This window comes from Sebastes fasciatus, chromosome 5, assembly GCF_043250625.1.
Source record: "Sebastes fasciatus isolate fSebFas1 chromosome 5, fSebFas1.pri, whole genome shotgun sequence".
NCBI classification, from domain to species: Eukaryota; Metazoa; Chordata; class Actinopteri; order Perciformes; family Sebastidae; genus Sebastes; species Sebastes fasciatus.
In genome coordinates, this window is record NC_133799.1 from 15,881,825 (window position 1) to 15,894,292 (window position 12,468).

A 12,468-nucleotide genomic window follows, 5' to 3' on the forward strand; every position below is an offset into this window, starting at 1 on the left:
CACCTTCAACGATGATGGACTCGGTTGTGGAGGGAGCGAGGGAAATGGCGTCTTCGTTGCAGCGTTTGGAGCGGAGAGCATCTGTCTCATCCATCTCCCCAGGGAGGGATCTGAGGGACGACAACCACAGGTCTAAGGTGGCATACATGCTGACACTGAGACTAACTTAATCCCACTAGCTGGTGGTAGCCTAAGTATGCAACATGTGCATTTACAGGTCCACAGTAACAATGAGCAACAAAAGAGAAACTCATGCAGCTACATTTTTCTCTCCTTCTTTCCTAATTATTGTTGCCCATTTATAACTCCCGGTCTGCTGCTCATGTTTACACCTTCCCTATGCCTCCGTCTCTGCCTCTTTCTCCCCCACCGCCTTCCCATCTCGTTTCACATTTTTCCAAGCAATGCAGCGGAAAAGTAGTCCACTTCTGAGATCCGTCTAGACTCTGTTTCATAAGGCTGTTATATTAAAAAAGACAGCTTGCCTTGATATGTCAACTATAAATACACATCTCACGATGGCACAGAGAAAATTGTATTTCGGCATCAAAGAATCTAAAAATATTCAGCATTAACATACAGGTCCTGTAAACATCTACAGAATTATAGATTTGAGAGAAAGATAGCTAATCTTTGTGGTGGTTAAAAAGGAATCATGTTATTCTGGAACGATCTTTTTTAAAAAGGAGACTAGTTACAAATAAAGAGAGAAATGAAACAAAGTCTTCTGTGCAAAAAAGGCCTTCAGATGAGGAGTGGAAAGGTCTAACTTGCAAGGCAGAGATACTCACCCTGAGCGGTTGTGTTTACGGAGGCTCTGGCCAAGGCCGGAGGCTGCGGCGAAGCTGGTGGTATGGGCGGCAGTCGGCTGAATGCTAGGTCCCCACGGACTAATGGTCATGCCTGGGGTGCTGAGAAAACCTGGGTGGCCATCCAGGGCCTGTGATGAGGCTGGGCCCGAATGCTCCCACTCTCTGTCCCGGTCTTTCAGCGCTGGGGAGGAAAAACAAGAGACAGGTGAATGGAGGAAACAAGAGGACAAGGAGAAGGAAGATGGTGAGAAACGCAGCGAGGAGAGAGAGAGAAAGGAAAAGATGACCAGCGAAGAGCTGAAGAGGACGATGAGGACGAAGAGGCAGGCGGGTGCTTGTTTGACTCCTGTCCGAGTCGACCCCAGTATTTTTTCAGCCAAGATCGAGGAAGGGATCGGAAGAATCGGCAGGTGATCAGGTCACCAACGTGTCCGGACAGACCCCGCAATGAGGCGGAGGAAGAGGAGGATAGTTTAGCAATCCTGGAGCGACTTTTGGAGGCCCCAGTGGTTTGGGTAGTGCCTTTGTTAACTGCTTGCTCCATTGTGAATGTCTCAACCTAGTAGGAGTGGCAGGAGCAGCTTTGTAATAATCCACACTCCAAGGTAAGGTTCAATAGTCTACGTTGCAGTATCAGTAGGTAGCAAAAGTAATAAGCAATGTGCCTTCAATGGAGTAAACCAGAAGCAGAGAACAGCACAAAACCTGGTTTATATATATGCGACCCGCCCAGATACTTCATGTCCGATATCTCTCTTTCTCGCACTTTCGGATTCTTCACTTTTCCTGAATCCCTCTCTCCTTGTCTCCCTGACCCCCTGCAAGAGCTACTGATTGACTAGAGCAGGACAGGAGGAGATATCAGGTGTGGCTGACAGGACTCCAGCTGTTCAGAGGAGAACAACAACTGCTACAGGAGATTAATTTAAGCTGCTGCTGCATGTCTCCTGCGGGTCCAATCACATGCAACAGGACCTGCTGAATATTAAAAATTTCCTGGGATGGACCACTTGATGATAATGAATGAAAACGCACTGCACATTTAACAGGTCAAATGACCTTTAATCTAACCTTTTATAAAGTAGAAGAAATATTGGAATGAAGAATCTGACATTCTTTAAAAATAATTTGCAAAGATAGAATTTTTGTTTTGATTCCTTCTGTTTCTCTTTGTGTTTTGATACAAACTTGACTTAAAGTAAAGTGCTTTTATTGTCTTACAGGCATGTAAAGAAATGTATGTTGTATGTCTATTGTGCTACGGCCCCGGAGGCACTGCTCCGTAGCGGGGCTTAAAAGAAATGGCAGCAATTTTTTTATCTTATGGTTCGGAAGCTGCTCCTTCCATGAGCGCCACCATATAATCAATCAATGAATCTACTACTGTGTATAAATTGTACAATATTACTAAATCCATCCCGGGTTTGGACAAGAATTGAACCAGAGGTGAAGCTCCTGACTGTTGTCAACAACAGCCAATCATCACCTTTGCCTACATTCTGTTGGAGGCCAACTCCCCCTCTACGCTCAGTGTGTAGGCAGAAAAACACACATATACCACAAAGACCCAGACCAACATATACACACACACACACATACATACATACAGTAAGACAAAGAAAGAGAACGTATCCATCATCAGATGTCATAATAATTCATCTGTTTAATCCTCTGCAAACCAACAGAGAGGCAATGTTTTTTTTTATTTGACACATGGGGACTAAGCCATCTTGCTATCCATCAATGTGGATACACACACACACACACACACACACACTTCAATTGATACTGTGGTCAGTGGGACGCACATCTGCACATGCATGTTCTGCTTACCAAGTTTAGGAGATCCCAATGAATAACTCCTCGGTTGAGAATCTCTCTGTGTGGAGAAAATAAAGGAAGACAGCATTTTTTTTCAAGGCCATTCTCTCAAGCTTTCATCAGCTGAGTGACAGATTACAAAATGCCTAAAAATTGCACACTCTTACTGTACTTTCTTTACAGGATGAGACCGCTCACATGGCCTTAACAAGCAAAGTCCATCTCAGGCAGATTCATAAGAGCGGACAGAGGCATGTAATCTTCAGTCAAGCTGTCCCCGAATGAACGCACAACTCTCCCTGCCAAAAGTGGATTCATGCTCCTCTGTCGCGGTGGTGCAGTAGCTACATGTGGAGGCTTTGCTGCTACATAGAGGGTTCCCCTATAACTAATATGCACCACCTCAAAATGTAACTACAGATCATGAAGCATGGGCTACGTGGAGAAAGCAAGAACTGTGGTTGCAAGTGCAGGAAGTGTTTGTTGATAATGAAAACAACAAGTTGTAGAAAAGCTTGGAAATCTCTTTTTTAGAGCAAAGTAATTTATATTGCAAATCTTTTTCTCGTCATTTACTATTACAATTTGAATGAAAAGAACACTGATCATGATGACACATGCATTTAGTGTTGCTGTGGTGCTAAAACAATCCAAGGTTTGAACCTTGGAGATATTGATATTATGTTAATAATACACATATGATAATATCGTGTAAATAATCCGGTGCCTGTTGAATCATTTCAGTTTCTTCTCGTACTCGCTTTTTGTACAGTTATGGTTACAGACTCTCTCTCTCCACCTCCCTACGCTCATATTTTGAGTGTAAATCATTTGCCAAAAAAGAGACAAAATGCACAACAAACAAAGTTAAAGGTGAATTTGTCTGATAGCATTATTGTTATTTTGAAAATTTCTGTAGATATTGCGATAATATTGTTATATTTAATTCTTTTGGCCACAATCATCATGTAGTGAAAATCTGAGATCATGACAGCCCTAGTATATACCTTGTCTATATATGCTAAATAACAGAACACAGTGGAAATGAAGGTACTAGGGGGACTTCACTGTAGCCTCGCCTTAGTCCTTGTTTTTCTATGCTCCAGTGTGGTGTTTACCTTATTCCTGGTGCTGGTGCACTCACCCAGCAGAGACTTGCAGCTCTTGTGAACGTTCACAGCACAGTCTGAAACACAGCAGGACAGGAACAAAGAGTCAGTGCTGCATTAGATACAGAGTATACAATACACAGAGGGGCAACAGTGGTGGCTTCTGGAACGAATATGGACAAGAAAAATGAAACGGTAAACAAAGTTCAGAAATTTCAAAACCAATCCGACAGCTCCCTGAAGGCAGCGCTCAAAGTAAAAGGCTGTAACTCAAACAAAGCACTGCAACGGTGCTGACACAGAAGCCTGGAGGCAGAGCTTTTTCAGCTGCCGCTATCAACAATCACAAAGTTTAGCATTTGTTTTCAGACAAGTATTCTCATAAAGTCATTTCTGGCTCCATGAGATTGGTGCAGCAGTTACTCTAACTGAGGCTTCTGTTTGTTTACATGTACGAGAAACAGAGTCACACTTTAGACAGGCCGCCAAGACTCCCTTTATCTCAGTGATAGGTTTCTCTTTTAGTCCACTTTTCTCCCTGTATGGCAAAGCAAAGCTACTGCTATCCGGTTTAGATGACGTGACTGGTTGTATCTCTGCTGATTAACACAGATACAAATCAGTTGTTTTGGAAAAATATTGTTCTCCCCTCCATGTTTTACTCAATTACTGGACAAAACACTTTTAAAACAACACAATTCAATCTTCCAGCCAGACAACATACATAGTTTATAAGGTAAGCAACAGAAGCCTTTCCTGAGGGACTAGGCTCTCCAAACAAATGAAGCTATCACTATGCAAAGTCTAACCCCAACCAATCCAGTTAAAACCAGGCTGACGTGGAGAAGAAACACATGGCCTCAATGCAAAACATATACAGATGCACACAGGGGAAGACATACATAAACACACAACAATGAGAGCTGCTTCTCTGTAGAGAGGCTGATGAGTGGAAACAGGGTTGGTGAGTTTACAGTAACAGCCTGATCTAATGCTGCTATTAGTGAAAAGCAGACTTCAGCTGACTGCACCAAGCGGGCCACTCAATACTGGAAAAACGTCTGAAATTAGAATCTGAAAAAAAATCACGTGTCATTGTTTTGTGTGTGTTTATCATTCACTGGTGTTTAAGTGCTGTGATTTTAATGACAGCGAGGGTCTTTATGTTGTCATTATTTACCAGATATTATTATTTTCTCAAATGTCAAAAACCTTTTTTCTGTGCGGAATGATTAGTGATCTGAGTGAAAAACGAACTCAAACTTGACCAGCAGCTAGGGCTGGGCAATATATTGATATTATATCTATATAGTGATATGAGACTAGATATCGTCTTAGATTTTGGATAATGTAATACGGCAAAAATGTTGTCTTTTCCTGGTTTTAAAGGTTGCGTCACTTACCAGACTGTTCTAGCTGCTCTATTATTTGTCTTTACCCACTTAGTCATTATATCAACATAACTGATGATTATTTATCAAATCACAAATCAAATAAAAAAATCTGTGATTAATGTTGTGTGTTTTATATATTATGATGTTCTTGTTCATGATCATTTTAACTGTCTAAAGTGTCTTTGAGTTTCATGAAAAGCGCTCTATAGATAAAATGTATTATCATTTTTTCACGTAACAAAGTGAAAATGTTAGTTTTAAAATTAACTTTCCCCCCCACACAACACTGCTCCCTTTACATACAAGGCTGTATGGTGATTGTTTGAATCGGGCTGCATAGCTTGTTGACAAAGGTGGCACTCCTGTGAACAACACAGTTTAAACATGACCCATACCAGCAACTTCCACTAGCTTCTGTACTGCAAAGGCCTCTGTTGCTTATTCCCCTTCTGTGTGCCGGTACAATGGAGGTAATGACAAAAACCCTTCTTTCTGTGCAGTAAAGGCATGAAGCAGTGAGAGATAATCATTTTTGTGTGCAAGTGAAGTGCATATACAATGCAAGTCCTTTTTTATATATTGTTAGTGTAATCTAGCTTCTTTCTTTCCCTTTTACTTTTTAGATCCAGCCCTATCCACCTTTATTCTATTATTTGACTTCATTCATAATCTAACCTACCCCCCCCCCCCTCTTCCTCTCTGGTAATAAATGAACAATTGCTGGCTGAGCTGAAGGAAAAGAAAACAGAAACTGGCTTTTGAATAATCTTCACCAGCAGTGCTGTGTCCCTCTTTGAGTTGGGTCCAGCAGTACTGAACTACTGCATTTTATGAGTGCAAGCCCATTGAATCCTAATGTCGACTGAGCAGTGCACAGTTTGCCCAAAAGCACAAAATACTATACATGCAAACAACACCCTCAGAAATGATTGCGCCCTATCAGATAGTCCTTGTCAGTTTTGAGACCGGAGAAAAGATTGTTTTTTTACCTTGATGGAGGATACGGGCACAGAACTCAGTAAGCCAACAAACTCATCAGCAGTCAAGCAGCCAGACCCAAGAGATCATTTTCCACCTCGCTCCAACTAATATGCAAAATTCCAGTTTCTCTGCCAGCCTGAATCTTTCAGGCAAAATGCACAACAAGCCTTCAATGTCTAATAAAGTCTATCAAGCCAGTGGTACATCTTCAACAAAGCCCAAACTCTAACTAGGCAATGCTGGGAAAAGCATTGCTAAGAACAGGAAAAGATAAGTAAATAAAAAGCCATGTCATTGCAAAAACATCACTTTAAGTCATCACTGAGGAACCCAACAGTAAACTATTTCTGTTTAGGAATGTGTCATAGAGGTGACTGTACTCAAACAGCATTCAAAAGATTTTTTGCTAAATGGAAGTAAAAATTATCCAAAGATAAGCAAGAACAGGGCGTTTTCTGCTTACTGATATCACAGAGCTTATCAGCAATGACTCGCTCACTACTGACCACCTCAACATTTGGCAATAGCACAATACCAAACCAATGCTGCACCAGAAAACTGACAGATCACAGCTCAGGCCAGTATGTACTATCATAGTGTTTATGTCATCAGGTGGACGTAGTGGGTGAGTGTCGACCAGCTCTGCCACTTTTGAGCAATGTGATAAGTTCCAGTCTCTCACTCATGTCAGCCGCACTATGGTTTGCTGATCCACGGGACACTCAGCCCCCCATCAAAACCACCACCACACCCAATATCTGCTGACTGGTAACCACCCTACCAAACAAGAAGCACACTTGTGGTGTACAGCGCACAGTTCAGTGAGTTACTCAATGAACGAGAAATGCAATTGCAAACAAGGCCTAGGTCACAACTGCGATCTGCAGAGTGATAAATGAACAGTGAAAAAATAAGCTAACCAGCAGCAAACCATCAGAAAAGGAAATATCAGAACAAGTTAAAATTACCTGCGCCACAACTGTTCCACTAAAGAGAGAGTGTGTTGCCTCATGTTATCTTACAGGAAAAAGACTTGAATCAGCAGAGCTCCTGATAGTGAAGGGTGGGTTCCTCCTGGAAAATATTAACTCATACAACAGGACTCTTAAAAGTTGTTTTATCATATTTCCTTCAAACACTGTCAGATCCAAGACAGTGTGTGTGTAGAATTGCAGTTTCCAAAAAGGGTGGTTTTGCAAGTTTCGTCACATTAACTAGGACTTGCGCATACCGGCAGTTTACATTACTGATGACCATTTCCTAAAACGTGGTATAGAATTTTAGATGCTGGTATTGTGTAATAAAACTCTCCTTGCTGGTTTACACAGAAACTTTAAGTATTTATCTGCATTGTTAGACGAACAGCTAAACAGAAACCTTTTAATTAAAAAAAAACCCTAAACAATATTTTTCATGAAATCTATGTTTTCTTTTTGTTAGACTTTCAGGTTTGGTTTTCAGTTTTTTTGGTTTGGAGTATTCTTCAAAAAAAAAACTGTGCACCTGTCCATGCACAAACATGAACGCATGTATTATTAACTCCCTAAAATATGGTTAAATTTTAACATGATTTGTAGCATGCAAAAACATACAAAACAAAAGGGAGTTATCTTTTTTAATTCTGTAGCAACAGTACTGCCTCAGTCTAAATGAAAGGTTTCAAATCATGTAGGCTAGTGCCCGTGTGCAGTGTTTTCTATGGGCCATAGCATCTGATTTTAGGTTAAGTGGTGGTACACGATTCACATATGCCAGCATTGTTCAGTTTAAATGTATGAAGAGGGTTAAACAGCATGTACCCCCTCTTCTTGATAACTAATCCAAACATATTAATCTTTCAGAGTGTAACTTCAGATGGTGCAGGGAAACTAACTTGGGGTAGTGTATGTAGGCTAATATTTACTGTGGTTTCCGTTAACCAACACTATTCTGTGTTACTTAAAACTGCATGTGCCACCTACCACCCTATGCAGTTCATAGAAAAACCCTGATACTACAAATGACGAAAAGAGGTCACAACAGCTGTTTTGAAGATATTCCTTTTTTAGCCAAACACAGAAATCACCTGCTCCCTGTATATGTAAGAGGTTACTCTTAATTCCCTGAGACAATAGGGACAAAACCATCAACACTTGTGGCAAACCCTGAAGCAGCCAGCCAACCCATGACATCATCTGGTGAAACAGGAGGAACAGGGGCTCCAGGAGTTGTTTACTCTGTGAAGCGAAACATCTCCCCCGGTCACATTTCTTGCTCAAATAGGAGGGTCAGGATTACCATTGAACACCAGTAGCATACAGATAATACTAGAAGTTAAAGCTTGGGGAAAGCTAAGGCAAAAAGTACATCCAGATCTAAATACATGCCTTATACTTGAAGTTAAAGTCTCACATAGCCTAAGATCAATTATTTTACACATTCAACATCTCCTCTGCTGATTAGCCCCCTCTATGAGACTTGTGTCCATCACCTGACTTAATCAGGCCAATAGATCCCATTAGAAAGTAGATGATAACAACAGTTTAGTAATCTACTGACAAGTATTGAGAGGAGACATGGAGGCAGACCGACTTTAAACCTTGTAAAAAGGCAGACACCCAGAGAGTCAGGCATGCTGGAGGGCAAAGCAGTGATGCATGGAGAAGTGGTGTGCTAACAGGGTGAGATGGGTGAGACCCAGAGTCAGTGGAGTGGGCTGTTATGCACCGGCAGACCTGCCAAGCACAATTAGCACCATGTGACCCAGTCACAGAGAAAAAGCTTAATCCGAACAGAGAGTAAGAAAAGCAAGAATTTGACAATCAAGAACAACATCATTTAACACATCGAGGATTATGGAGTTTCATAACAAAGAGCCAGTTATAGCTGCACAGTCCCTGAGCCAACTATAACGGGGTGGGGAGCACCAGAATAAAAACAAAGATACAGTTATACACAGCTTCGACAGATCACGATCCAAATATAAATGTTTGCTCACCTTTGAATTCCCCTTCATATTAAAAGGCAAAACAATCTGAGCATGCTAGTAAATGTTAATAACAGAAGTTTATCTTGGAAGCTAACGTTAGCTAGCAAATCACCTGTTGAGCTCAAAGCTGCAAAGTCTGCAGCAACTCCTAAAAAGAGCCACATAAAAGTGAAACTGAAGGGAAGTTGTGCAATATACACACACACCAAGACAAACAGAGTTGTCTGCTGTTGTTGTTGTTGTTGTCACTTTAAGCTAATTAAAGCTAACCAGTTATTTTTTTAAATAGCAGCGGTTGGTTGTAGACAGGCTAACTAGCTAGCTAGCCAGCTACTGGGAGTTAATTTGGGGCCAGTTTTGTGATAAATAATAACTTCAGAAGTTGGTTCAACCTTGTTAACACACTTACTGACTCAATCCCCACGTTACACAAAGCTTTAAAGAAGGAAAATACAAGAAGCGGTTCGTTAGCTATGGTTAGCATGTAGCTTCCTAGCTATGGTTAGCATGTAGCAGCGGTTGGTTGCTATGGTTAGCATGTAGCTACCTAGCTGTGGTTAGCATATAGCAGCGGTTGGTTACTATGGTTAGCATGTAGCTTCCTAGCTATAGTTAGCATGTAGCTACCTAGCTATGCTATGGTTAGCATGTAGCTTCCTAGCTATAGTTAGCATGAAGCTACCTAGCTATGCTATGGTTAGCATGTAGCTACCTAGCTATGGTTAGCATGTAGCTAGCCTAGCTAACGGCCAGGATGCCCCTAAAGTTCCATTGAGTGAACCGACGGTTAGTGATCCACCTGATCCCGCTGGAGACCATCGCTACTGTAGCTGCCTTCTTACCGTTCAGGGGTTTATCTGAATCAGCTGCATCCTAAAGGAAATGTAGATAAATCAGCCATTGAGATGATCAACAGCAACAAGTGTCCCACATTCTCGGGTTTTGTCCAGTTTTGTGTCCTCTCTACTCTCAGTGGGAACAATCTCTGGCAGACAAACGACGCATTCCTCAGGCTGATTCTCGGCTGATTCTCCCCTACAGGGCTCGCTTATAATTAAAGGGACACTCACTTGTTTTCTCACGCCTGGTGTGTGTGTGTGTGGCAACCGCACAAGAAGTGTCAAACTTTAGGATTTGTAACTTCACCACTCTCAACAGCCATGCTTAATGAATGGGGAATAGCCTCGGAGAGAGAAAGCAAGAGAGATAGATGTGTTATTGGTTTCTGGTTAATGTCTAAAAGAAGCAGTCTGAATCACAGTGGATGTGTGTGGTGCCCTGTGCCTTGTGAAAGATGCCAGAACAACTTTGTTTAATAAGCACACTATTTAAAAACAAGCACACAGTATATCCCCCCTGCCAGACCACAGGATTTATAAATGTCCTTGGACATATTATGGTGTTTGTCTCCCACAGAACAGAAGGAGTGAGGAAACTTATCAGCCATGAAAGACTAACTGCTCCAGCATATTATTAAGAAAATTACATTATATGCAAGAGTTTTTTAACCGTACAGGACTGACTGTTTTGGGTAGTAATGGTTCTTATAATGATGTAAAAACATCTCTTTCAAAAAACTGGATTTATTCAAGTTTTCCGCCAAAACTAAATTTTACGAGATAACATTTGAACACATCATGATAACGTAATTTATCTTCGCCTAATAGTCATTTTTCCTGAGCCGACTTTGAACGCCTCATAACAATAACTCAATGGCACCTCTTCTAACGTTCATATCTCCGGTATTTACCACCGGCTGCTAACAGCTGACGTTACTAACTCTCCTCCTGCTGATTTCAGCCCAGATTTGTTGTTCACAGTTTCGCTTTATCAGGGTGCATCCCCTCAGGTTTAGTAGCGCCATGCTGTTGAGCAGTTTTTTTTATTCACCGTAACGCGTAATGGTGGGAAAGCATCAATAAGAGGAATCGATAGTCAGAGATTCCTCTGCGTACCACTAGAGAGAGCACGCGTACCACCAGTGGTATTTGTACCATAGTTTGAGAACCATTGCCCTAGGCGAAATTCGGATTTGGAACCCCCCGGAACCCTAACCCTAGTCCCGTAAACCGCAACACACAAACAATTAGTCCCCGATATTGTTGGCATAAAAGTGTTTAGTCAGTTTCACAACAACAAGAGTTGTGGGGTGAAAAGTGTATTTCTTTTTTTGTTCATTTGTTACCTCAATGCAGAAAATGAGGAAGGGCGCCCAACAGCATTTAAAAAAAAAAAAAATTTAGAGGGCGACCAGCGCCCAACGGGGGCGCCCTAGGCGACCGCCTACATGGCCTACGTATGTCTTAAGTCGGCCCTGGCTCCTCTCCTTGTCCTGGAAATAGTCCAGTTCAAAGAAAATTGAAATGGCACTAATACTGAGATCAGTTCTGCTTCCTTGTTCTTTGTTTGAAACTGTATATGTTGATGTGAAATTATCCACCAACAGACCACATGGTTTAGGAGAAGACAGTCTTTGAGTTACAATAATGTTAGCAGATGTTTGCCATAAATCCAGCTGTGCCATCTACCCTGTGGAAGTTTAAAAGTATCACTTTTAAAATAACTTGTATGCACTTTTACAGGGTTTATGGAAGCTCAATAGAGAAAGCTTAACTACAGTATGCAGTTAAATCACATCACAACAATGTCACTTTAATTCTAATTTAAATATATAATAAAGACTAGATTGGCACTTGGAGAGCGCAGACCTCCGCCAAGCTGCCCGAGTAACATTGCCCCCCCTCTCCATTCAGCTTGCGCCATCATCCACGTGTATTTTTGTTTATGTTGAGATCAGCTGTACGTAGCGGAGCATCATAAAACACTTCATTCAAACTGGACAGAAAAAAAATAAAACTCACCTAAACCGTCGTCGTTACTCTTTCCAACAATCACCAAGCGTGCTTTGGTCGAACTCAACTGTAATTTCACCGAGTTTAATGTAAAAAAATGCAGAATCTACAGGTGACCCCCCCTCCCTCCACCACCTGCTCTCTCTCTGTCCCTAGGAAAGAGGCAGGGTGAGGAGTCATCAGTTACACTGAGCATGTCTTAAAGCCTCTGGTGTTAATACACAGGCTGAGCGGAGTTAATAAAAAGAAAATTCCCAAAGCCGGATCGCCACCAAAATCGAATGGATTGTTCATTGTGCCACACCCCACCCCTCCAAAAAATGTCATTCAAATCCATCGTGGACTTTTGGAGTATTCCTCCAAACGGACAAACCAACAAACAAACAAACCAACGCCGGTGAAAACATAACCTCCTTTCCAGGCCTTCGGCCTATTCAAATTATGAATTACACCCAAAATGGTGCATATCTGCATAATGACTTTAAACTTTGAGTAAGGTTGATATTTTGCTGCTTTTTCTTACTTTGGATC

General features: G+C 41.6%; 1 protein-coding gene across 5 annotated transcripts in view; it reads right to left on the reverse strand.

The window, feature by feature from the left end:
• arhgef18b (rho/rac guanine nucleotide exchange factor (GEF) 18b) overlaps nt 1–12,468 on the reverse strand; it is a 48,073-nt gene that overhangs the window by 19,637 nt on the left and 15,968 nt on the right. For all 5 annotated transcript variants that reach the window (XM_074635297.1, XM_074635300.1, XM_074635299.1 and 2 more), the window contains 4 exons: nt 3,752–3,819; nt 2,646–2,691; nt 792–993; nt 4–110 (listed from right to left, as the gene is read on the reverse strand). In XM_074635297.1, coding sequence (XP_074491398.1) covers nt 4–110; nt 792–993; nt 2,646–2,691; nt 3,752–3,819 — 423 coding nt within the window. The remainder of the gene's footprint in view (nt 1–3; nt 111–791; nt 994–2,645; nt 2,692–3,751; nt 3,820–12,468) is intronic.